At 40.1% G+C, this 27,588-nt stretch overlaps 3 protein-coding genes across 3 annotated transcripts in view; 2 read left to right on the plus strand and 1 right to left on the minus strand.

Annotated features, from left to right (window-relative positions):
* The first annotated feature begins 1,880 nt into the window (after positions 1–1,880).
* Positions 1,881–13,344, plus strand: LOC137295979 (succinate--CoA ligase [GDP-forming] subunit beta, mitochondrial-like). Its single transcript, XM_067827596.1, has 9 exons — positions 1,881–1,984; positions 3,571–3,715; positions 4,890–4,989; positions 5,833–6,076; positions 6,778–6,867; positions 7,523–7,619; positions 8,123–8,284; positions 9,054–9,317; positions 11,071–13,344. The coding sequence occupies exons 1-9, from the start codon at positions 1,937–1,939 to the stop codon at positions 11,178–11,180; spliced, it is 1,260 nt and encodes a 419-aa protein (XP_067683697.1). The 5' UTR covers positions 1,881–1,936; the 3' UTR covers positions 11,181–13,344.
* A 1,384-nt stretch (positions 13,345–14,728) lies between these two features.
* Positions 14,729–20,428, minus strand: LOC137296748 (E3 ubiquitin-protein ligase TRIM45-like). The gene is made up of 2 exons (XM_067828590.1): positions 19,817–20,428; positions 14,729–17,736 (listed from the first exon to the last, which is right to left on the minus strand). The coding sequence occupies exon 2, from the start codon at positions 17,709–17,711 to the stop codon at positions 16,530–16,532; it is 1,182 nt and encodes a 393-aa protein (XP_067684691.1). The 5' UTR covers positions 17,712–17,736; positions 19,817–20,428; the 3' UTR covers positions 14,729–16,529.
* Positions 20,429–24,759: 4,331 nt separating this feature from the next.
* LOC137296749 (uncharacterized) overlaps positions 24,760–27,588 on the plus strand; it is a 62,707-nt gene continuing 59,878 nt past the window's right edge. The window contains exon 1 of the mRNA XM_067828591.1: positions 24,760–24,827. The gene's annotated coding sequence lies outside the window, so the exon portion shown is untranslated. The remainder of the gene's footprint in view (positions 24,828–27,588) is intronic.

Below are 27,588 nucleotides of genomic sequence, written 5' to 3' on the forward strand. Positions count from 1 at the left end.
ACCTGGATCTACATAGGTACTGTCTCTCTACACCTACCATCTTCAAAGTATCCCGCATACTGATCTCAAGAGAACTGCTTCAAACTATAAATGTACAATCAACATGGACATTTCCTGTATCGTATGTAAGCACGTACGCTCGGCATATCCAACTTTTCATTTATCACCTATTGTGCACGTTTCATTCCAGTTGTAATCTCTATTACACTGTGCGCATTTTGATTAGGTCCTTAATTGCTTATACACTTAATTACCTAGTAGTTATCGAAATTAAGTAGGTATTGTTCCCAATCAACACTAAGTAGGTGAAAATCTCCAGCTGCGTATTAATAGGGCATAATCGGTCTAATCTGTCGATACTAGTAGGTCTATAATGACAGTGAAATATACGATCACATGTGACTGACCTTGGATGTCGGCAGTATGTATACTGATGTATCATCGGTGGCCTTAATTTAATGCATATGTAGACGTAGACTTGAACAAGCCTGTAAGGCAATAATTAATGGTTTTAATGACAATTTTAAAACTACATGTATATAAATAGCTGACTCGGGTCCGCTTATCTAGTCGTGCCTCTGGGCTTAACACCCAGCCTTGGAGAAAGCCTTGAAGATGCTTTAGCAAATCAATATAGTAAGCTTTACTATCTGTCGGTTTATTTTCAACAATTTTATTATTTTTTTAATAAAAATATTATATAATATTGTCACAGAAAGTAATTTCTGTTTCAGAATTCCCATACCCAGTTTTAGGTAGAGACAGCTGTGTACGAAATAGTTTCTCAAATTTTGTTAGCCCGGCGGGCTACCTATGTCTGAAAGTTACTAGCCAACAAAGTAATTCACTAGTCCATTGCAGAGACTAAGCAAAAGATTACAAACTTGAAAGGGGTAAAATACCATCAGAACTAAATAAGTAAACACATGTCTGAATTTCAGAAAATATTTTGATAGTGCTAAAGTAAATTATAAGTCAGGTCATCATTATGCTGCTAATATGACGAACATTTTTATCAGGCTATAATCTTGCATGATTTAAATGTGTATTATAACTGAACGAGTCGGAGAGGGAGATGTATTTAGAAAATGACCTCATGAAAATTCACTAGCCGGTAACTGTGGACATTTAATTACTAGCCCGACTGATTTTGACTAGCCACTGGCTAGTGGGCCAGCTGCTATTCCGCGCGCTCTCAAGACGTAACAGTTTCAAACGGTTCTGTCTGAGAAGAAATGTACATGGGCGGTGAGGGGATCGAGCCTAACGGTTAAAGCGTTCACTCGTCACGCTGAAGACCCGGGTTCGTTTCCCCACGTGGGTATATTATGTGAAGCTCATTTCTGGTGAGCCCCGCGCCGTGATATTGCTGGAATATAGTGCTAAAGGCGATTTTAAACTTAACTCATTGACAAGTTCCGTGGACATTGAAGGCTAGTTGATGAGAACACTGGGACAGAAAATAGCTTGACAGTTCAGGTAGGGAGAATATACAAATTATATCCCTGGTTCAGGTGAGAACAATCGAACAAACCCGTGATTATTTAATTGTTGCTTATTGGAAACTAATATACCTATATTTATTTAAATTCGACTGAGTAACTCCCTGTCTGAAGCTTTGTCATGCCATACTATTGATATGCATTACTTTCGCCCGTATCTTCATGTTTTGATAACACAGCTGCTTATGTTATCCCGCAGTATACCATTATCTAATATGGGCAACATTGTTTTTTGTATATTCCCTGTTTTTTCAACCCAGGTGGTCAATGGCAGCAATAACATGATATGCTCTGGGCACTGGTCAACACATATACACAAGCTGTCCACATGTTGTCTGAACACAATTCGCGTTTGAGATTAAATGTCCCCCGGACTATATTTCCTCCACGGTTGTGATGCGGTCTCTTTTCCAATAGCCGGACACTGTGCAGTGATGTTGCGACGTGTGTTGAGGGCCGAACGTCTGCGAACGCTGAAACAGGTTTACTTTTGCATTTACAACCGGTGTTTAGAGAAAGAACTCACAATAAACACTTAATTGGGTCATGTTAAGAAATATTCCAAGCTGACATATTTCTAGTTTATAGCACGGAAAGACATGAGTCGAAGAGCACCTGTTAAGGGGAAATAACTCTAAACGAAACACATGTAGCTTGCCACTAGGAAAAAGGAACCTTTCAAAGTTTCTTTCCAGTTTCCGGCTTTATACTCCACTCTAATTTGCGTCTTATTTTGAAAAAAGAAATCATTCGTGCCATTAGAAATGAAACTGGATGGTATTCTTTTATTCATAAAACGACATGTTTTATATTGACCAAGAAAGCTGTGAGCTATCTACTCCATAAGACATACAAAAAAAAAAAAAAAAAAAAAATACACACTGTCCCGAAAGTAACACTACACCGCCAATAATTTCGCCCTTTTTTAACGCATCTCCCAGTTTACACAAAATTGATAGACTGTGCAAATATGTATCAATATTATTTGTATGATGTCAAAACAGACTAAAGTGTTTGGCCTGTTTGTTTAGAAATACCTGATGCAGCTGAGGCCACCCTAGGAAGCTCTATCAAATTGCATTCCTTACATTGTAAACTTTATCTCCCCAGATAACAGTAGAGCAGTTAAGCTAAAGCTGTATATTATTCTTCCATACAGTGGGAAAACATGATTTAAAGTAATGCAAATCTAATATGCAATATGGCTGAAATTGAAGCCTTATTGGATAAACAATCTGTTTCAGTTACTTAGCAGATATTTGTACAGTATATACAGTGAAAATAGTTTAATTTGTGGTGGAAGGCAACAGCTGTTTGAGTTTATTCATCTACTATCTGTCATACTATGCTCTTGATAGTTTTCAAAATGCAAATTTGGCTCTGTAAATTTCTCTAAATGTCTTTAAAATTTACAGACTAACACTTCTTCAAAATTTACAGACCTGTGAAGGTCGCAGGGTAGAATAGGCCTTCAGCAACCCATGCTTGCCATAAAAGGCGACTATGCTTGTCATAAGAGGCTATTAAAGGGGTGGTCAGGCTCGCTGACTTGGTTGACACATGTCATCGGTTCCCAGTTGCAGATCCATGCTCATGTTGTTGATCACTGGATTATCTGGTCCAGACTTGATTATTTACAGACCGCCGCCATATAGGTGGAATATTGCTGAGTGCGGCGTAAAATTAAACTCACTCAAAATTCACAGGCTGATGAAATCTGGCACGTGTAGTACTTCTTATGGTGGTGTTATATGCTTATTATAATACTTACAGTGTAGTATTTATGCAGAAAATATTTGACTATAATACTGACATCAGCCTTTGTCTAGTGTTTGCCTTCTTTAATGTTTTCAACTCTTTACTACATATCCATGAGAACAACAGTGCCTCAGGACAAATGTTTTGCCCTGCTCAATTTAGTATGCTCAGGTCAGTGAATTAGAAGAATAACAGGGCTGTTTATCGCTTTTAGCAACCTGTAAATGTCAGAGTAGCAAAAGACGACCAGAACATTCACTTCTGTTCGGCAGCTACAGAAGGAGGTGACACGTTCGATTTTTATCTTCAGCTGCCAGTTGTGAGTGTGCCAGCAAGATGGCTGAACCTCCAGGAGTTCCAGAGCAAGCGCCTCATGGCCGATCATGACATTGCTGTGCAGAAGTTTGAAGTTGCCAATTCTGCATCAGATGCAGGGTCAATCACAGATAGACTTCGTAATTACACTTTGATTTTTCATGATAAAAGCTTTCACTGGAGTGTTTTGTCACATCAACAAGGGTTGGCAGGGGTTTAGAAATCCCATCACCTGACTCCCAGGACAAGTCAGTTTTCATTTCGGGCAATCAAATAATGGTATCTTACTTGTCCATGAACTACTAGATAATTTCCACTTATGGTTTTAAACTGCAAATAAGTTTGGATTTCATTTCATATCTGCTCATAATGTAGCTACTACATTTCACAATAATTTAATTTAGTAATTTAGTGTCATTGTTCTTTGAAATTTATCACTCTTCGCTAAATAGTCCAGGGCAAGTGGAAAATTAGTCAGGACAAGTCTCTTGAAGTAACTTGCCCTGTGGCAAGTCGCTTTTAAAAAGTATGACACTGGTCGGTGAAAATCTTGAGCCATCTCAGTTAACAGATGCATGTTGTGCTGTAGTAATGACGTTATGTTTTGGTGGTTGATTTGCTTAGGTCTCTCATGTTTTGTGTATGTGTTTTAATATGTGTTGGTATTATAACAAGTTATGTGTATGCTTTATAACACTTTCTACCTAAGTGTTATAACATGTTATGTTTGAGTAGGTAAAATAAAATGACAATGCTTATGACTAACTGAAAGGTTTTGACTTCTTCAGACAAGACCTGTTTTGATGTTGCCAAAGAAAATACTACTTGAATATTTCTAACTTAATGTAACCGTAACTGGAACAAAATCAAAAGGCTTCTTCACTGTGTATAAATATGTATCTTTGGTTGATAATTTGAGATTGTTCTGATTTATTGGCCTGGAAAATTCAAAACCAAAGATAGACAGTGTTTTGGCCGATGTTAAAACAAGATCAAAATCCAGGTCTTCTGCAACCCTGTTTTTTTAAGAGGCGACAAACGGGATCGGGTGGTCAGGCTTGCTTTAGTTGGTTCACACATCATCATATCTTGCATAGATTGATGCTCATGCTTTTGAACATAGGATTGTCTGTTCCAGAAATGGTTGTTTACAAACAGCCGCCATACAGCGAGAATTGTTGCTGACAGCAGCGTTAAACAACAGGCCACTAAAACTATATCAGTTTATAACATTTCAATCTGTAATTGGAAACCCATAAAAGATTGATATAATTTCCTTTACAGTTCAAAAATGTACAGTTGATTGGTTTGTAGGTGTGCCTGAGTATGTAATCAAGGCACAGATCCTGGCCGGAGGTCGGGGGAAAGGTGTTTTCAAAAGTGGCTTCAAAGGAGGAGTGCACCTCACAAAAGAGTAAGCTTTTCTTTGTATTTTAATGCTGTCGTGGAATATATTTACAGAAATGTGATTCCTTGAAATACAGGATATGTTTATGTAACAGAATTTTATGATTATGTTATTCCTGTCTTCAATTCATATGTTAGCCAGGGTTGCTTGTACTTGGTTTCTGAGGGTTCATGCTCAATCAGGGGTGGAAATAACACATTGCCTGACGTCCCAGTCTAGTGTTTTTTTCTCTCGGGCAAGCTGATTTGTATATCACGCTGTACCAGTGTCCAGTTGACTTTCCATTGTTAATTATGTTGTTTATTTAAATAATCAACAAAAGACTTGGCTGGTATAGTGAAAAAATTATCAGGGCAAGTGATTTCACAAGTGCCACTGTACCGGGGTACATTAGCAATTCAAGAATTATGTCCTTCCCTGTTGCTGATGTTCCTTCCCATGATGTTTTCTCTTATGTCTTATTGATGGAATATTGCTGACATTGTCTTATAACTATACTCTTTCCTACATTAGGAGACACTAAAATTACCAGTAGTTACGGTGTTTGCTTGTCATGTTGAAAGTCTTGGTTTGATACCCCACATGGGTACAGAGTGTGAAGCCTGTTTCTGGTGTCCTCCTCCATGATATTGCTGGAATATGTTTAACCATATTCCAGCAGCATGAAACTAAACCATGATGAAATGAGGTTTTAGCTGCTTTTGACAATGCTCACCTCAAGCTAATATAGTTATGTTCTCATAATCAAATTGTGAAAGAGATGAATTTTTCATGCAAACTGAAACCACAGACATAAGTTACTTTGTTTTTATACAGTATGCTTTAATCATCGATTGGTATCATGTTTAGTGCTAGTCAAGTGTCGGGTCTAGTCCAAAGTATGATTGGCCAGAGTCTTGTCACGAAGCAGACACCAAAAGCAGGAGTGAAGGTCAACACCGTGATGGTAGCCGAGGCCCTGGACATTCAGCGAGAAACCTACTTCGCCATCTTGATGGACAGGAAGTATGATGGGCCAGTGATGGTGGGCAGTCCGCAGGGTGGAATGGACATTGAAGAAGTCGCAGAGAAAGACCCAGACGCCATCTTCACAGTGAGTATATTCCAGCTCTTGAACATCCTTTGTTATATTGTGGACGACAGTTGACTAAATATATAATGAACATGCTTATAAGTACTGTTGGGGTGTGGAGTAGCCTAGTGGTTAAAGCGTTTGCTTGTCACACCGAAGACCTTGGTTCGATTCCCCTCATGGGTACCATATCTGAAGCCCATTTCTGCTGTCCCCGACTGTGACATTGCAGGAATAGGGCTAAAAGCTAGTTCCCTCAAGCAATACAGATAGTTAGTTATGGCAAAAGTTTCAGCTGTTTGTTACCCAGTTCAAAGAATGATTTTATCTGTAAATTATGTTTCTGAAGATTCATTACAAAGCCGAAAAAGAAATACCATTTTGATTAGTTAAAGCTACCAGTGTTCTTTCAACAGAAAAGCTTCCTCTCAATTCTAAGTGATTGGGGGTGGTGGGATAGCCTAATGGTTAAAATGTTCGCTCATCACACCAAAGACATGAGTTCAATTCCCCACATGGGTACAATGTTTGAAGCCCATTTCTGGTTTACCCCACATAAAAGTGGCATAATACTGAACTCACTCGCTAAGTGTGACTGCAGTTTATCAGGGAATCATTTGAAACTAAATGATGGAGAATTCATTGCTTTTGATGTTTCACTTAAAGATTAATAAATTAGTATGTCATATATTAGTTAATATACTTGTATCACTGGTTTGTAGGATCCTATTGACATCACTACTGGGTTGGTAGATGGTCAGTCTATGAAGATGGCCCTCAATCTTGGCTTCACTGGCACCAAGCAGAGAGAGGTAGGTGGCCACAGTAGTTTCTGTATATGTGAATAATTTTGGAAATGTTGGCCGGATCATCCATGAATTTATGAGCACTAATATCTGATCTTTTTGGAAAGCACTCATCCTCGATATCTCCAGCCTATATGTTCTGATGTATCTCCACTGTACCCTAGATGCATCGACGGGTTGGACCGATATTTTTGTTACCTCCCTTGGTTGGCTCAGCATTCTCACAGAAGCCAATCAGCTAAGCCACTGTTACAACTGAGCTTGCCAGTGTCAACAAAGAAAGTGGTTGCAGCTGCGAAGGGTTGTTAACAGTGTGAAATCATAAAGACAAATTGATAGGTCGGTCCGAAACTATAAAAATATATATATGCAAGAACTCCTTCTACTTCATTTAGAGAACCTGTGCATGGTTTGTGTTGCCAAGTTTAATCGGTTAGATAATTTAAGAAGTGAAAGTGAGTTGTAATTGGTTCGCTTAACTTGACACCTAATTGGGTGAAAAGCCAGCCAAGGGAGGTAATAAAGTTAACGGGCCCACCTGTAGATGCATCCAGGGTATAGTGGAGACTTATTGGAACGTATACCCTGGGCTAGGGATATCGAGGATGGGAGCACCAGAGTATTTTAAATAGTTTGATTAGAGCAACAAGTTTTCTTTCAGGCTGCCAAGCAGATAGAGCGTCTCTATGACCTGTTTGTGAAGGTGGATGCCACACAGGTGGAAATCAACCCATTTGGGGAAACCCCTGATGGCCGAGGTAAGAAAAGTGTAGCTGGTGTTTGTAGATGATGTAGCATTAGTCTGCTAGGTTCTATCAGATGTAGACGTAGATGAAATCAATCTCTCACAAACCAGTCACATATTTGTTTTCAAATGTGGTAGAATTGTTGGATAATCAAACAACACGTATTGGAAGTGAAGATGTGGGTTAAAATTGATCCTCAGCAACCAATGCTTGTCATATATGGTACTATCAGGATGGGGTGATCAGACTCATTGACTTGGTCGACACTCATAGGTCAATACACATGCAACTGATCACTGGCTCGTCTGGTCCAGACTTGATTGTTTACAGCCATCTAGCTGCAATATCAAAGAACAAACAAAATATTATTCCCTGGTAAGAAACATTAAGGGATGAACATTCGCAAAGTACATGACATATACTCTCATATGTTCTGAATGATTGCCTGCATTCATGATCTATAAACCTGTGTTTTTACCACATCACTGAAACAATATTCTTGTTTTGCACTACAGTTGTATGTTTTGATGCCAAGATAAATTTCGACGACAATGCAGCTTTCCGGCAGAAGGATGTGTTTGCGCTGGACGACATGTCCGAGAACGACCCCCGAGAGGTTGAAGCCGCTAAAGCCAACCTCAACTATATCGGCATGGATGGCAACATAGCATGTCTAGGTACTTATTAATAATACTTGTTACTCCCAACAAAGCTAGAGTTTGTAGTTTTGTGGGGACTTACACAGTCTTGAAAATTTAATACCTAAGTCTGCGAGATGTCGTTAGAGAGTCCGCACAGAAGTTGTGGGTTCGATCCCTGGCCACATCATACCATTAAATTGTGGTACTTGTTGGTCCCTGTCTGATGATGGGCATTAATGGGTGCAAAAAGGTCTGGACGGCTCAGAGTCAGCATAATGTGTGTCTGAGTGGGGTATTCATGTTTAACTGTGGCATGGTATCACAGCGACTTAGCACTATAAAAACAGCTTAAAACTGGGATAGTGTAAACAGTCATACATACACACATGCATGCATGCTGTCATTTAAATGAAATAATCTTATGTACTGTATTAAACCTCACCTCACCTCACCTCACCTCACCTCACCTCACCTCACCTCACCTCACCTCACCTTATCTCAGTGAGGTGTGCTTATATTATGTGTCTGAAATGTGGTATTCACACAAGTATTAACTGCAAATGTAGTATTAACTGTAAATGTGGATGCTTTAGTACTTCGTCTGAAATAACACATGTACATGTATAGCGCATGGCAATGAGAAAATGATATGCAGTATTATTGACAAAAAGCATTCAAGAGGTCCATCCATCAGAATGAAATGCAGTTTGAAATAGGTCAGCATTGTAGCGGAAGTGAACATCGTTAATAGTGTGCCATTTATGTGATCCCAATGGTTTGTGATAAATATTTATTATTGTTTCAGTCAATGGTGCTGGCCTGGCAATGGCAACTATGGATATCATCAAGCTCCATGGCGGCAACCCCGCCAACTTCCTGGACGTGGGGGGAGGAGTGACTGAGGACCAGGTGAAGTCGGCCTTCCAGCTCCTCACAGCAGACACACAGGTGAAAGCTATCCTCGTCAACATCTTCGGGGGCATTGTCAACTGTGCCACTATAGCTAACGGCATCACCAACGCCTGCCGCACCATCAACCTCTCTCTACCTCTCATTGTCAGACTGGAAGGTTAGTAGATCATTGTTCATTTTGGTAGCTTGAGTGGTTACAGCATACAAAATTAATGCCTTGATCATGAAAAGCATTCGATTGTCACCCATCATTGATAATCTCCAGCGTTTGTTCCTATGAATCTCCACTATACCCTGGATACCCACTATACTCACTTCCATTTCTTAAATTATCTAAGCAATTAAACTTGGCAAAACACGTGATGCAGAGGTACTCTGAAAAAGGCAGAAGGTGTTCTTGCATGTGCTTTCTTAAAGTTTTGGACCTGTCAATTTGTCTGAATGATTGCCCCCAAATCTGCACAGCAAACAAACTTTCACAGCTGCGATCGCTATCTGTGTTGACACTAGTTGTGACAGTGGCTTAGCTGACTGGATATTGTGAGAATGTGGAGCCAGTAAAGGGAGGTAATAGAATTATCGGGCCAAGCCACCAGGATTTAGTGGAAATTTTTCTGAACACTTACTCTGGAGATTGTCAAGGATGATTGTCACTCTGAGCACCTGGATTCAGTGTTTGCAGTTAGCAATCAGGGCCTGCTGTTTTTAAACATGAAGGAACAGGGATGATTCCCAAACTTTAATAAGGAAAGATTCCAGTTGAAAAAATAGATAGCTAATTTACTAATGGCCACAAGGGCCTGCATATATTGGGAGCTGCTGGCCCGATACAATAACAGCCATTGCTGGGGCTCCGGGCTGACGATTATTTTGAACGCTGCCTGGAATTGATTCTTTTGTCCCTCGATGGGATATGGCTAAATGCTGCATCAAACTTCATGCATTCACTCTTGGTGTTTGATACCTGTACAGATGCAGGGTAGAACACGCCCTCAGCAACCTGTGCTTGCCTCAAAGGCAAGTAATGGGATCAGGTGGTCAGGCTTGTTAACTTGGTTGACTCATGTCATCAGGTCCCAGTTGTGCAGATCGATGCACATACTGTTGATCAGTGGATCGTTTGGCGTAAAACTAAGCTCATTCACTCACTCACTCGCTCGACTAGATCATATGACTCTGCCCTTCATATTCATGTAAACCAACCACTATTCGCTCATAATGCTGGAGACTCAGGTTCGATTCCACTCTAGAGTAGAAAGTATGAAGCAGATTTCTGGTGTCCACAGTCATGATACTGCTGCAATTCCAACCAAGTCACTCACTGACAGTGAGACAAGCTACAGCCTACACCTAATTACCTAAAAATACAACTTGCCACTGAGCTATCACAAACTGTATTACTCAACATAATTTATTTTCCTAGGTCAGATGTCATGGGAACATTGCGTTTCAAGAAGTGACATTTTAAACTAGGTTGTAGATTTTAAGCTTAGGCCTGACCGGTTTTATTTCTTGTTTTACGGCTGCTCGAAAAATACAATCCTATTGTTTTTATTGGCTAAAAATGTAAACTCACAAGAAAATATTTTTAAAGTTGCTTTTTGACCCATACTCACTTCATTAATTGCCCAAAGTAAAATACTTTGAGTATTTAGAAGCAATATTACTTTGATTGGAAATTTTATTTTTATTTTTTTTTTCCCACCTACCTTTAGGGTTTTCAGAGGACAAAAATCCATAAAACAAGAAATAGAATTGGTCTGGCCTTCCACAGATGGAATTCCATTTTCTTCTATCACCAGATGTGACAAAATTTTGACAAGGAAGGTGCAACACATGACTTGTGATGCTGAAGTCTGTCATCTTACTCTCTTCAAACATTTTGATTATTGATTTTCCTTTTTCACCAGGCACCAATGTTGAAGAGGCCAAGAAGATTCTCCGTGAGAGTAATCTCCCCATTACGGCAGCCAACGACCTTGACGATGCAGCCAAAAAGGCTGTAGCCAGCATCAGATGATCACATGATCACTCAGGGCTCATTTGTGAACGTGATTTATCTGCAAATTGTTTATGAATGATGTGATTTAAATGACTTAGATTATACCCATACCGACCTGGATAGATATGACCTTGGCAACAGCTGCTAGTCAGATTGTGTGTCAAGGTCAAGGACAGTCCCAGAATGGAAGAGTTGATTATTTTCTAGAGGTTGAAGGCAGGTGGGAGGATGTGTACAGTCATTCAGAATACTTGTGATCAGGTATGATAGTTGTTTGATGGCAGTGATGAAACAGTGCAAAATTCATATCACATTTTTTTTCTTCATTTAGTTCAAAGTTCCCTTTATGTTCATTAGTGGTGTTCCGATTGATTTCAATAACTGAAGATTGGTCGCAGTGACCAAACAACCAAGCAATCACTCACATTTTCTCATAATTGAACACAAATGATTTTGGAACTACTGTTTTAGTGTTTGAAACAGTTGATGATGGACCATATCTTTGAAGTTTGCAGCTCCTGAAAACGAGTTTAATTCTTAGAAATGTCACTTCACAAACTGAAAAGTCATGACTGAATATTGATTTTAAATTTGTGATATATTAGTCATCACTTTAAAAGTAACAAACTGCAACATGTTTTACATATCTGCAATAACAGCCTGAAGAAGAAAATATGAAAAATAACGAACCAATTTTTGGGGTGATTGGTAATGAAGCGATCATCACTTGTGAGATATCAGCCAGCTCCCAACACCAGTATTCATGCATTATTCCAGAATAGAAATATATATTTCTATTTTTTTTAAATAACTTTGACAATGTAACCAGATCCAAAATTTTGACAATTCACAAAAATTATATTTCACACAATGCCATAAAGATTTAATGATATAGTTCAGCCTGAGCCAAAATGTTAAATTATTATTTTGTTGACCAAGTGTTCATTATCATGAAAATGAGTGAAATGCAGTGTCAAAACGTCTACTGTTTATACAGATACCAAACAAAAACGTTTACTTACACATATTCTGGGTCTGCCATTGGTCAGCTTCTTTTGATTGACATGTGATTCTAATGTGATTAGTAACCTGACTGACAGGTGATGGAATGTGCTGTGTGACAGGAAGTCTGCATGTGTATGAGGTGTACGAGTTAGTGTATTAAGGATGTAGTAGAGTGATGTGGAAATTAGTATTTCTTCATTGTTACCATGAATACTGTTGGTATGGCATTATATTGCCAATATTTATTCCATTATATTCAGAGGGCTGGTTACAAATAGTTCAGACACTGCAGGCTATTATTTTGTTTCAAATGAAGGAGAGTGTTCACATGTTTTTTGTTTCAAATGAAGGAGAGTGTTCACATGTTTAGTGTTCCTTCCTCTAGTGTTTAGGCTGTTTTGGGGGCATTTTTTTCACAACTTAGAAAAGGATGAGGCCTTGTTTTTTGGTAATGAGGGCTATATTTACTCAGTTCTGTATGTAGTAATGTCGTAAATGATAGTGATATCTACAGAAATCCAAAGTGCTCTGTCTGTTTCACTGCCTATTAACATAATGAACCACCAGAGAACTTAGGCTGCATGAAATAATTAAATGTTTCTCGGGCAGTTTTTTTTAAAAAATGACGAGGGCTGTAGGACTTTGTTTTTTAATATTTGGTAGAAAAAAGTGAAGAGGGAGGAACACATTTATATTTTTTTCTCTCAGAAATACAGCTTGGGAAGTTGTAGATTTAGTCACACTCGTTCTTACAGACACAGTTCCTATAGTGGACAAATGGATGATTTGATTTGGACGCGGCAAAGTCAAAATCATTTTTTTTAAATGGCTATAAAAACTTATTATATGCACGAAAAAAAGTGACGTGCCAATGTCCGAGAAACATTTCACTTTTTTTATTTAGCCTTAGCTAGCACTTGAAGAGGAAATACGCATGTAGTCATTATTCTATTACATATTTTTCAGTAGGATATTGATTACTGCTCAAAGTAATTGAAATATGATCATCAGAGTCATGTAGTGTATAGATTCATTGTTCGAATACCTAAACAGCTGTCTAAGACTTCGATTACATTATCAGGTGTGGAAGTGAATGAGTTCGAAATTTGTCAGCTCTCAACAACCTGAAATGGTGTTCAGACTAACAGTATACTGCTCAATAAATAGTATACACACATATCACTCTTCTTTTTTAATTAGCTCATGGAATCATAGTGATGGGGTAGCCTAACTATCACTAACTACTTCCCCACAAACACTTTACATCACATGACAGTTTAGGAGTGGTGGCTGGCCTATTGGTTAAAGTGTCCGTTCCTGGAGGTGAAGACCTGGGTTTGATTCCCCTCATGGATACAATGTGTGAAGCCCATTTCTGGTGTGAGTCACCCGTGAAGCTCCCGGGGTAGAATAGGCCTTCAGCAACCCATGCTTGCTACAAAAGGCAACTATGCTTGTCGTAAGAGGCGACTAACGGGATCGAGTGGTCAGTCTCGCTGACTTGGTTGACACAAGTCATCTGTTCCCAATTGCGCAGATAGATGCTCATGTTGTTGATCACTGGATTGTCTGGTCCAGACTCGATTATTTACAGACTGCCGCCATATAGCTGGAATATTGCTGAGTGCGGCGTAAAACTAAACTCACTCATTCTGGTGTGAGTCGTGGTGATTGCAGGAACATTGATAAAACCAACTCACGTACTCAATCCAGGATAGTACCACCCCGGTTAGTATGGAGGCTTGATCAACAGTAAAGATAGGGTTGAGTAAGACGATCCAAATGCTTGGCTGGTTGGTTGGTTGGTTGGTGAACGTTAAATATTAATTAAGTACACATATGATAGTGTTGCCTGACCATATACGCCTGATAAACGCTTGTACAGTGCATGTAATTAAATAACAAAAGTGATTTATTTTGAGGTTGCTAGGAAAACACTTATCTGTTCGGAGACGTTATCTGTAGCAACACTAGTGAGTGAGTTTAGTTTTAGGACGCATTCATCAATATTCAAGCTATATGGTGGCGATCTGTAAATATCCGAGTCTGGACCAGACAATCCAAACGCAGATTAAAATACGATGAGACAACCAAGTCAGCGGGCCTGACCACCCGATCTCGTTATTCGTAGTAACGAACAGTGTTTCCACAATATGGTCGTCTACACATGGCAAGTCAAGCAGTCATAACCGCATTCGGTTGGGGCATTTGTGAAATCTGTTCCAAACTATCACACAAACAACTTGAGCATTCCACAAATTCAAACCAGTTGGTACCCAGTCGGTTGAGGAAGTACAACATCCACCACAGTCCTCCCAAGTTAGCATCACTTCATGAGAAACATATCATTGTAAACGGAAATTTCAACAACACACCCAGCCGGGACGTCGCCTTTCGAAATTAAGTTCCAACCCAGGCGTAAATTCAGAGATGAAACGTCTTGTTGCTGCAGAAAAGTGCTCGCCAAACCGACCAGAATTAACCGATCACTGTAGCTCATACGAGACAATCAGTGGTTGAAATTCACATCTCTTCCAGGCTGTTATAATAAAACCGTGATCCTACGAAAGACCAAACTTTATTTCAACCTTTGCACTACTTCATATGAAAATCCGTGAAGGTCCGGGCTAAAATTGGTATTCAGCTACCTAGCTTGTCGTCAGAGGCGACAAACGGGATGGTGTGCAATCTGGCCGACATTGCTAATGCATGTTATTGAATCCCAGTTGATGATATTGATGCTCTTGATGTCAGTCACTGGAAGAGTCTTGTGACAACTCCTTTAAATACAGACTAGCCATAACATTTTGGAGTTCGGTGGTTATAAAATCCATTAATATGTAAATAAAACGTACATCTTGGATAGGTTTGTTCTGTTTGTTGTTTAACGCCGCACTCAGTAATATTCCAGCTGTATGGCGACAGTCTGTAAATAATCGAGTCTAGACCAGACAGTCCAGAGATCAACAGCACGAGCATCAGTCTACTCAGTTGAGATACGGTGATGTGTGAACCAAGTTTGTGAGTCTGCCCACCCGATCCGTTAGTCGCCTTTTACAAGCACGGTTGTTGAAAACAATACGGGTCTAATTTTTCAACGCGCCCCCTAGACTCCAACATCAAGGAGGGAGGGAGGGGTAGCCTCGTGGTTAAAGCTATGGCTGGCCACGCCGAAGACCAGGCTTCTATTCTCCACACGAGTACAATGTGTGAAGCCCATTTTTGGTGTCCCCCACGTGGTGATATTGCTAAAAGCGATGTGAAGCCAAACTCACTCACACCAACATCGAGGAACATCTAGCTGTATAATGGTAAATTTATTCATGTTCAAGATGAAGTCTCAGCAATTTTAGAAACAATGTTTACATGATATAATAGGTAAAATTCAAAGTCATTTAAAACATTTCACGTTTGTTCTAACTGGTGTTAACAAAATGGTAAAACACTAGTCATATTAAAACATATGATCGTCTCCACGACAGTTGTGCATCTCGCATGCATGCACAGAATAGCCTTACAGTGTGACAGAAAATAGTGTGGGCGATAATATAAACAAGATGAATCCTTAATAGCACAATTGTCAACAAGAAAAGTAAACAAATAAACAAAGAAATAACTGAAGTGACACATGTTGAACAAAAACCACTGTCATCACAAATGTCAAAGGTCATAACCCGTGGACAAACCAACACTCAACAAAAAAGGTTAGTGACTGAGTGAGTTTGGTTTTACGCCGCACTCAGCAATATTCCAGCTATATGGCGGCAGTCTGTAAATAATCGAGTCTGGACCAGATAATCCAGTGATCAACAACATGAGCATCGATCTGCGCAATAGTGAACCGATGACATGCGTCTACCAAGTCAGGGAGTCTGACCACTCGATCGCGTTAGTCGCCTTTTGTGGCAAGCATGGGTTGCTGAAGGCCTTTTCTACCCCAGGACCTTCACGGGTCACAAAAGGACCACCCAAATTTTCAATATTACAGTATTTAACAGTTCCTATTACGATCCATATACTACTTAAATAGTGAATATCGTAGTGATCCTGAAACCTATTTGGATGAGTATATTACAAACTCTATATGCTGAAGAAACGTTAGGGAACGCTGATGTTTAGGGAATATTTTTGTCATGAAAGCAGCTGATCTCACAACTTCGTAATAACAACCCCCAAACTGTCACTATCTTTAAAGTTTGCGTTTAGCATATATCTACATTTATATTTTTGGAAATCATCTCTGACGACAGAATCAAATGAACATAAAACAATTGTAAAATATCAGTAGTGACATATCGTGCTCGTGTGTAAAAGGCCTTGACATTATATACAGTTAAACTGGTACACTAGCCCTTGAAACAATTAATAAATATTATTAACACGTCCGGCAGATTGAAATTTCTGTGTAGTCATCTGCAGCATTTCACAGCCATGTCGAACGAAGCCAAAGTTGGCTCTGAGTTCTGCTTGAATTGTCTGGTAATCAGAGACAAAGTTTATCTCAGAGAGTTGACCGTTCTGAAGACTTGGCAGGTAGCTGAAGAGGTTCTGGAAGTGTTCTTCCAAGTGTTTCTTTATCAGCAGAGTTGCTGTGACAGAGCTGTGTTGGAGGACCTTGTCAATGTACTGCACGCCTTGATTCAGAGTGTGGGTTGTGTTCTGAATCTGCTGGGCTAGAGTGCTGATTGCCACTTGCTTCGAGTTGAAGGTCTCATGAAGTTCTATCATAGCTTCAGTTCTGCGTCTGTCCAACATAGAGCTGAAGAAGGAGAAGGTATCGTTGATGCCGGAAGAGGAAGCCCTATGCTGGGAAAGAAGCGCCGATGAGTTATGGGCAGCTCGTTTGGTTAAGGCTCGTAAATGGTCAATCTTGTGTTTCGCATTTGCAAGTAGATGGCGCAAAGAGTCTATGTGGTCGTCTGCTACATCAGTGAGAGGCTTACACACGTGACCTTCATTGTGTTCTAATATACAATCACTACACACTGGTTTTGAGCAGGTGGTGCAGAAATGATCCAGTACTTTGTTTGAGTGTTGGGGACATATGTCCGGCTTGTCTGGCATGGGACCCTTGTCTGTGTTTAATTGTAGATGTTCAAGGCTCATAACACGATGTCCCTTAAAGCGGTTCATAAACCGATGAGCCATGACACAGTTTCCGCACAGGAAGTGTCCACAGTCAAAACAAATGGCAGAAGCGGTCGCATCCTTGACTTTACATGCGGTGCACTGGACGACGTCGGATTCTCCAAACCAGTCGCTGAAGACGTCTCTTCTCGTTCGTTGGTTGAGCTCCGAGACGTCGTGGCCGCCGAGGTAAATGTCCAGTGGACAGAGTGGACAATGGGCAGCACCTGTCTCGTGTAGTGCCCGCTCCATGCATGGCTGGCAGAGAGTATGGTGGCAGCTGACCATTCTGGGCAAGAAGACTGAACTACTGCAGAGGTCACAACGTGTTCCGTGGTTGGCAGAGTCCATCTCGTAGTCGGAGGAGCTGGAGGTTGTGAAGGTCCCACAATCGGAGGGGGCAGGGGACGCCATCATGAAATCAGTGGTGTTACGAAACTACCTGGAATGGTGAAAATAATGATAACAATATTAATCCGTGTAAGTATAGGGAAATAAAGTGAGTGGGGTTTGTTTTAGACCACTTCCAGCATTATTTACGTCTTCAGCTAACTATATAGGGAAGGCGGCAGGTGTCAATGGTAGAATTCGTGCTGATGAAATGAAAAATAACACAAAACATTTGAATATTTTTGAAAAAAACACCTGTCTAGTAGATAGCGTTTGCCGCCGCAAGCGGAAGGTCTAAGGTTCGATCCTAGGGCACATTAAAATATTAAAAGATTTTGAAATATTGTCTCCAAGGTTACTATCCTTGGCAGTCGGGCTTCGACATAATACACGACAAGCAAGAGATACTCAAGCGTTGTGTTGAAAACGTTAAACCACTTTTTCATCGCACGTATAGAGAATCCGACAGAACAACCAGCAGAAAGAACCACTGTCCTAAAGAAAAGTCCGTACGTGGAATGAGTGAGTGACTTAGTTTTACACCGCTTTTAGCAACATTTCAGCAATATCACATGGTTCCATGCGTTGTACTCGTGTGGAGAATATACAGAACCCTAGCACCCAGTTTCGCAAAGCTTTCGCAGCGCTACGAACGACGTAACTTTTATACTGTAACAGACAAAGCCAATTGTAATACTGTATGATTATTTCGATATTTTCATATATGGAATTGAATTGAAATGTTTATTGAAAAGTCACTCTGCATTTGAATAAACCTTGGAACGCTAGCAACTCTGATGTCATTATCCTTAATTCACCTATTTTATTTTAAGGCGAAAATTACTGGAGACAGCACGTTCTCAGCTAGTGGAGAAAAACACATCCCAACCTTCAAATGCGTGGCCAGAACAGAGGAGCCACGGAAACAGTGTTTCCCTACGGCCGACGGACTACCGGTTCAGTGAATCTCCGGACATTCAGGTTACTCCAAGTGAGCCAGTCAACTTAACACACAAACTGCCAAATCTCCCAACACATCTGGCAAAGTTCTCTGTTGTCTCTGGAGAAAGTTTTAAGTATGGGTGCAGAGACTAAAAGCTTCAATTAAAGCCCCAAAACTGGATGAGCTCAGCCCAAAACTACTTCTCCATTCACATTAGGATGGCGAGGCAAAGGTGTTTTTTTAATCACTCTCAGACGACTTTGAGGAAACCTCTCTCGACAACTTTCTGTCGTTGCTGGACAACAGGTTTTCCCCATCAAAATAGTTTGACACTTCTATCCTGGATGTACACCAAGGAAAATTGGAGACAGTGGATCAACACCTCGACAGGGTACAAAAACGCATTGTAGGAGTCAGCATCCAGAAGGATATCCTCGTGTCCTATGTCACCAAGGGCTTGCGCCCTGCATACAATCTCTGGGTCAACATACAATCGCCAAGGCCATCGACAGCAATCAACCAACATACAGCATCACCACAAAAAGCCCCACCTCAATGGATCAAAGGGGAAAAACTTCATGTCCAAGAAACACCATGGCTTCAACGGAGGGACAAGACATGAACATGAACATGAACATGAACGATGCTATAAATGTGGCAAGACTGAGAGATGTCGTCCTCCAAAACCATGTCCCCGTTTTAACTTTGTTTGTGGAATATGTAACAATAAAGGCCATAAATGTCATATATGGTAATCAAGGGGAGTGACAATGAGGAACAGGGTAGCTAACAAAACAATGTACATGTACTTTGCGGTAGTAATAAAGATTAAGAATACAGATTGAATCATAGTAACTAAATATCTGGCCTGGCTACATAGTTTTGGGTCTTTAGAAATGTTTGGACATGTCTGTCCTGACGTAGACACTATGACAATATTTCACCGAGGAAGGTGGGAATATTCTATGTAAAAAGAGTGGGTTACGGGTGGAACTCTTTCCTAAACATGTTAAAACTCGTCCTTATCATACGAGGAATGCATATTCGGGTGGTATGATATGATTAAGCCGCTCAAATTACGGCTTAATTTATTTATCAGGTCCTTATCCTTTCGAAATAATGTAAGATGAATAGAATGTCCCTTTCTTATTGTTTCTAAGAAATACGTTGCAAAGAAACACACACTTACCTTGTTCACAAACGTAAATACCAATAGCGGTGACAAAACTACAAGACCATTGACTATGACTGCTGGAGCCCCGTCCTGGTGTCCAGTACATCAAGACACTCAACATTCACGCTACGCGAGCGATACGTCTCGACTGACTTGCTCGGAAATGGACGACATTTGGGCAGCACGAACAAAGACCCACTAAGTGCTGAACACAAGGCAGTCACAATTTCGCTTTCCCAAGCACGAGCGTTTCACAAAGCACTTGCAGCGTTTTCTTCACTTTCGGACTGCCATCAGCAATGGGTGTCGCAAAAGTTAGAATCAGTGTGGAATTGTTGCAGTCTCATTGGAGTCGGAAGCACTGTGCGGGTTCCGGTTTTAAACAGCCATTAATACGACTGGATACTTTGGTCCGAGTTACCTGACTGATATATAGCATGGCCAACATTCAGAAATATTACCACAAAACATATCTAAACAATATTGATTTGATAACCGTATTTTAATAGATATTCAAGAACTATGTTTAAACGTGAGAACACTGTGTGAGTCGCCTCTTCGTGATGCACGTGAAATACGCTTCTGAGCCTTTAGCACGTGCATCTCGCGCTTTTCCGATTGGGTTATGAAATTCATGTCCTGGGGCTAGTATTCAACACAAGCTGAATAACTCCATATTTATCATTCACGTAATTATCATTCGTCGATGTCGATGGTTCTTATTTGAGAGAATAGACATACCTGATGAAAAAATATCCACGTAGAAAACGAGATAAATGTGAGTCTCGATGTCAGTTAGCATATCATTTTATTTAGTCCAAGTAATTTCTTTACATACTGGTACGACAGAGGCCTACTTTCGTGTACTTCCTCAAATCTCGCTGCCATTCAACTCTCAACCAGCAAACCAGCTTTTCGTTTGTTTGTTTGCCGCATTCAGCAATATCCAGGCTACATGGTACATTGCCTGTAAACAATCGAATACATATAAACTAAGGCATATATCACGACTGCTGCGTTAAAAGCTGACAGGACGTTATTATCACGTCAGATTAGAAATTCAGGAGACAGAAAAACTACGAGCAGCCTTTTGTGTGTTTTTTTTTTAAAAATAAAAATAAAAACAAATACAAAGTCAGAGAGTGAAACAGATCATGGTTCATCGAAAAGTGTTCTTTAACTAACAGTTAAGTTAGTCAACCGAACACAGATGGAATACAAAAGAATCATAGTTAAAGAAATTGCTCCCATTCACAACGTTGGTGAGTAAATAGGAAACGTACAACTTACCAACTTGTTTGCTTTGTCAGCAAAATTCTGCTGTACATATGTACAGTGTTCTCATGCTGGAATGCGTACAGCCAATAGACCAGGTCCACGCATGTGCGTGTGCTTAATGGTGTATTCTCACATTGTCACTGGACTTGTGAGGAAGTAAATGGAAACGTTCGTAAAATCTCGTAAGAAACGGGTCAACGTGAAAATACGGTTGCGTTGTTATACATGTGCGCTGGTTAGCCATGCAACAACGTGGCCATTTCGAGCAGCAGACGCCAAATATATACTCAAGTCTCCGATTCATTAGGGGAACATGTCTTATATTCACATGTCATACATTAGGGGAACATGTCATATATTCACATGTCATGCATTAGGGGAACATGTCATATATTCACATGTCATACATTAGGGGAACATGTCATATATTCACATGTCATACATTAGGGGAACATGTCATATATTCACCAACCGCACTGATAACATCATTTTACGTCAATTGCGACTACTGGTGTTAGCGGTATGGTAATTACTTTAATCAATTTATTCGACAGAAAACCCATGAAGATTCGGGTTAGGATTGATCTTCAACATATGCTTGACGTAAGAGGCGACTAACGGGATCAGATGGTCATGCTCGTTGACTTGGCTGACACATGCCATTGTATCCCAACTGCGTAGAACGATGCTCATGCTGTTGATCACTGGACTGTCTGGTCCAGACTCGATTATTTACAGACCGCCGCCATGCAGATGGAATTTTGCTGAGTGCGACGTATAATTAAACTCGCTTACATCACTCACTAATGTTGGTGTGAGTGAGAGTTTGGTTTTACAACGCTTTTAGCAATATTCGAGCACTATCACGCCGGGGGACACCACAAATGGGCTTCACACATTGTACCCATGTGGAGAATCGAACTAAAGCCAGAGCAGTGAACACGTATTATTGTGCTGGTGTCTTTTAAGCTTTTTGAGACATGCCTAAGCTTTCTAAAAACGAAAAAAAACGTGTCAAAAGTATTTTAAGAGTGCACCCATCTACCTTTAAGAGTAAGGTATACTCCAGTCTTGCAATACTTTATGTCACCATATACGTTTACTGTACAGACAACTGCTGCTGCTTATTGGCCATTTCACGTCACCCTTGACAGTCAATGTCAAGCTATGCCGCTATAAACCCCAAGTAGCTCCCATAACGGACCGTGTTCTCAATACATTAGATCTGTTAACAAACACTTTTCTATTCTCTATGATTCTGATGACTCGTTGAGGGGCACGGTCACCCCATGAATTCAGAGTAAATAACATAGGCTCTGTTCTTCCCGCCCTGGGTGAGCTGTAAGGGATCCTTAGATGCAGCTGCAGCTGTACAGGTTCCCACAGACTGGTATGATATGGTATGCCATAAAAAGATATGACCCCTACAGCATATCCTTCACCTGGATGGAGAGGGTTCTAACATGCTATACTGAACAGCAAAAGTAAGCCTTTATGTTTTTGTCTCCTATTTGAATACTTGACAAAAAATAAAAAATATCAAAATGAACTCCAATGAATGCTGACATGACAAAATGGTTGGAAAAGTGGAAAGTTTGGAAAGGTGGAGTTTTGGTTGGTGTTCAAGTTGAAAGAGGGGCCAGTACATGCTAATCGTGCTCAAACAGTGTATAGGGTTTTAATGTTGGCAATGAAAAATATATTCGAAGGCATACATAGTAGAAGCCCTTTTAACCGGCATTCGTTGGGACCGGTACAATACCGGTATAGAGGGCGTGCCGGGTAGGAGAACTTTCCCCTTTTTAACCTGAGAATGATACTCCATGTGCCATAAGATGTCACTGTGCAGCGTGCTGATAGTCATCACACACTCACGTGACGCACATCCCCATTCACTCTCATGAAGCAGATCTTCATTCACTTACATGAAGCACACCGTTATCCACTCACATGAAGCACACCGTTATCCACTCACATGAAGCACACCGTTATCCACTCACATGAAGCACACCGTTATCCACTCACATGAAGCACACCGTTATCCACTCACATGAAGCACACCGTTATCCACTCACATGAAGCACACCGTTATACACTCACATGAAGCACACCGTTATCCACTCACATGAAGCACACCGTTATCCACTCACATGAAGCACACACATACTGCATACCCTTACGCACTCACTTGTAGCACAAACTCATATAGCACATCCTTACCTACTTATTTGTAGCACATCGTTACTTCTGGCACACTAACACGTGTATCACACAATTACGCATTCACTTGTAGCTTACACTCTCTTATATAACATTTCCTTACATACGTATTTATGTCACACTCTCTCACACACACATCTGAAGCAGCTACTCACTCACTCACTTTGTTGTGACACTCGCTCAGTGTAAGCACAACTTCTCTCACCTACACCACCTGCTCTCGTATCAGTCTGAATACCCCCTTATACCCCAACACCTTACACAATATCTGTAGAAACCATAGCCACTGTACAACTATTTGCAAGGCGTCAACCACAGTTAGGCACCAACTAACCTTGGCGGACTATCGGCCACGACTTGCGTGATGGTCCACCAGTTGGCAGGGTCTCAAGAGCACACAATGGAGCGAGTAAGCTGACTATAGTCATGTAGCAATATCCAAATGATCGCTTGGGGCTGCCTTTTCTATAGACACAAACACTGGTCCTGCTAGACTCGGCGGGGAAGAAGACAGGTGCTCCAACCTTAATATAACAGATAACAGCTCCCGCTTTTGTGTACCCCTACTCTGCTGTTGGCGAGGTAAATCGCCGGGCCGTCGTGACTCGCGTTAATCACTTTATCTAGACAGCCAAATAAACATTTGAGTTTAAAGAAGCAGAATATCATTTGAAGTCGACATTGGCGCTTCCGTCCTTTTCAGACTCGTGCGTATTTTTGGACGCCCTTTTCTGCTTACATTTCCCCACCCCCACCCTTGTATCAGTCATGTGAGTTGTACACCCCGATCCGTAACCCCATCCACACACCTTTGCCAATCAATGTGTCAGTTTTCCCCCAACATACCCTGCTCTGTCACACACACTTTCATCCCTTCACCTTGTACTTTGATATTCAGTCAAACAAGATTCTGTTTTCAAGGTCACGTCATTTAATGAATAGAAACTTGAAGGCCCATTCTTGATTTTTTGTATGAGCGTATTCTGTTGACATTACATGCTTGTGCACCCCTCCCACACACAGTCACACCCGCCGAGGCTTTGCAACACCACCCGACGATCTTAACTCCTTTTGTCGCGGCAGTAATGAATCTCTTGTAACAAATCAACACTTCTCCACTATAAGTCATTATGTAAATCTGTAACCATGGCAACTCCACAATACTTCTTGACAATCAATAAGAACAGATGTATCACATACCCCTCCCCCTGTCCCTACTCTGAAGCCAAGCCCTCACCCCACGTTTAGGCCACTTGCCTATCGGAGCAGGGTAGGCTACCAAGACAAGCGTAAAGGGCTTGAATTGCGTAGAAATCGGTGTAAGGAGCTTTTCGGCTCTTTAGTATTGTGTTGGATTGAGTTGTAGGTATCGACCAGCTACTGCAGTGTGTGGAGTTGCGGGTGTATCGACCTATGGTGGTTCTGTACAGTAGGACTCGAGACGAGATCTAGCAAACAGGGTTATCTGCTCTAGCTGTCGGACCGTACTGACGTCATTCATCAGGACCGACTTCAACCCCGAACACAGGTAAGTTGCCTCGGCGTACATTCAGAACTTACCTGATTAGGGCACCGTGGCCTCTCATGAAGCCTCGGTACCCGTTAAAAACCAAGTTGTGTATAGGTAGAACTGCCACCAGTCGCATTACAATATACCACTGTATCACTGTATACTCAATGATGAACACAGCTGTTTTTAGTCGATCTAAAAAAGATGTATTCTAAGCCATCACTGCCAGGAATGGCATGAGTAGAGAATATGGCTATAACAGTGGGTGACATTTTACTTCGTTGTCAGGTCACAGAATGTTTGCTAAATATTCTAGTTCTGGATTAATTCACCGTGCGTCATATGAACCCACTGTTTTGGTTTGTTCAAAGATAACGTTTGTATTCTGCACCTTGGGCTATGTACTTGCGGATTTCTATTCACGACTACAAATATTCCTGACACTCGACTATCGAACATTGCTATATATTTCGATCGAGTTATATTTAGGGCTGATCAGGAGAAAGCAGTTGTTTTTTTACCAAGTTTTTTTCTAACAAATTCAGTAATCAAACATAGTTTTATGTTGCATTGTGTGTGATATACAGTATGGTCAATATCAGTGGCTCAGAAGGTACAGCAAAATAAGTATGTCATCACCATTATTGCCGTCGAAATCTTTTTAATCTTTTTAAAATTTATTATTTTTATGTTTTTAAATCAAATTCCAGTAATTCAAGTTGAGGTTATGTATACACAATTTCAATAGATGTATTTACAGAAACAACTGACTCCTATATCGCAGAAAAAATGGGCAACTATTTGTTTAATCCAATAGAAGGGTTCGGTTACTGTTATATGCTCAAGATACAGCCTGAGCTGTATGATCAATCGACTCAGATTTTAGCAGAGATTTGCAATGGTTGTGGCAAAATTTTCTATCGCAGCTATGAAGTTATATATCAAGACAATATATTCACAATAGTATGTACATTGTGTATCAGACATTAATAAGACTGCGCGCATTCACAAGTAGATTTGATTAACCTATAATTTGGAGTTAAGTAATATGTGTCTGAGGTGTATTAGGCACAGGTGTAATAATATCACAAGGGTCATGTGCTAGTATTGCATAAGACAGGTAAAATAGTCAGTAGGTGTATTAAATGTGAAATATACGGATAGTAATATCGTGATGCAACCTGAATAAGATGTTATTCAGTGTGTAAATATGCCCAGGTATATCCAAGTTCATGAAACAAAATATGTTTCCATTCTAGAAACTTTCCTGTGTGGATTGGGGTGGAGGATATTTTTTTAAATGTTTGGTGATTTATCCATATTTTTTCTGTACTATTTTTTATGCATCTTAGAACTGTTTAGATAGATGATCGGGCGTTATTTTCTCAACGTTAACGTTTTATATGTGTGTTGAAAGGGTGCTAAATGCTGGAATTAATACTTTTGAGAAAAAAAGCAAATACACAAAACATTACAAAGGGTTTCAGTGTTGCCAAAAGATTAGAATCGACATTGTTCTATCCTATAACAAATTATGTGTTGGACTAATTCATCGTAGAGACAAATATTTGATCACATTGTAATGAAAATTCCTCTATCCATGTATCAGAAACTTGAAACTAGCTTTTTCTTTATGTGTTTGTTTATTGGATTAAGTAAACAATCCATAATTATTTTCATGTGAAATGATAGCTAGTTTGGTCGAATTCTGACTCAGTGATGTTGTTACATTGGTATTCTCACCGCTACTGATAGGATTTTGTAAATATTAAAGACTTGCAATTTTCAAAGTACATTCTGTCGTTAGAGGATATGCTGTTTGTTTGTTACTCATCGTTATTGTTGAATTTGATTGAAGTAAATACCACAAAATATTTTGACCAGGTTCATTTTAAAATCACCTTTTCGTATGGGCTCCGAGCAGAGGCCATTCTACAAAAGCAAAATATGACAAAATCGTCAAAATGATATCCTATGGTCGTCTATATTCTAATATATATGCAAATTTGATTATATTGGTGACTTAACATGTAAATACATTGAAATTGCATCCTTCAACATGCTGTTCAAGGATACCACATTACATTATACAACATGACATTATACAACATGACACTGAAACTGTTAGCAAGTTATACTCGTCTTGATATTAAATTGGTTATTATATAACTCCGCAAAGACGTCAAAGCAGCAGAATATTGGCTCCTTCTTTGAAAGTGTGTTTTGGATATTCTGCTAAACTGTTATGGTCATTGATTTCAAGGAGTCGTAAACACAGGTCGGGACTAGAATGTCACTTTTAGGCATCAATTTCTTTCGGGTATGATGACGTATTTACAACAATATTCACGCTAGAATATTTAGGATTTAGGAGAGAGAGAGAGAGAGAGAGAGAGAGAGAGAGAGAGAGAGAGAGAGAGAGAGAGAGAGAGAGAGAGAGAGAGAGAGAGAGAGAGAGAGAGAGAGAGAGAGAGAGAGAGAGAGAGAGAGAGAGAGAGAGAGAGAGAGAGAGAGAGAGAGTCTGTGTCCGTGTATGCATGAAATAAATAAACATAATCATCCACCTCACATGTCCCAAACATTCGTATATTCTATGCTGTATATTAAATGCAGCAGTGACGTAATACTGGTTACTTCAGTCCGAGAATATGGGTCCAATGGGACTCAATACAAAAAGTGTACTTCTGTCTGTACACTTCTGAGAATGTGTAATCCCAGGTAAGACATATGTTACCAGACATGTTGGTTACACATTTATTATTTATGCTTCCCATGCTAT

This window comes from Haliotis asinina, chromosome 9 (genome assembly GCF_037392515.1).
Source record: "Haliotis asinina isolate JCU_RB_2024 chromosome 9, JCU_Hal_asi_v2, whole genome shotgun sequence".
Taxonomy (NCBI): Eukaryota; Metazoa; Mollusca; class Gastropoda; order Lepetellida; family Haliotidae; genus Haliotis; species Haliotis asinina.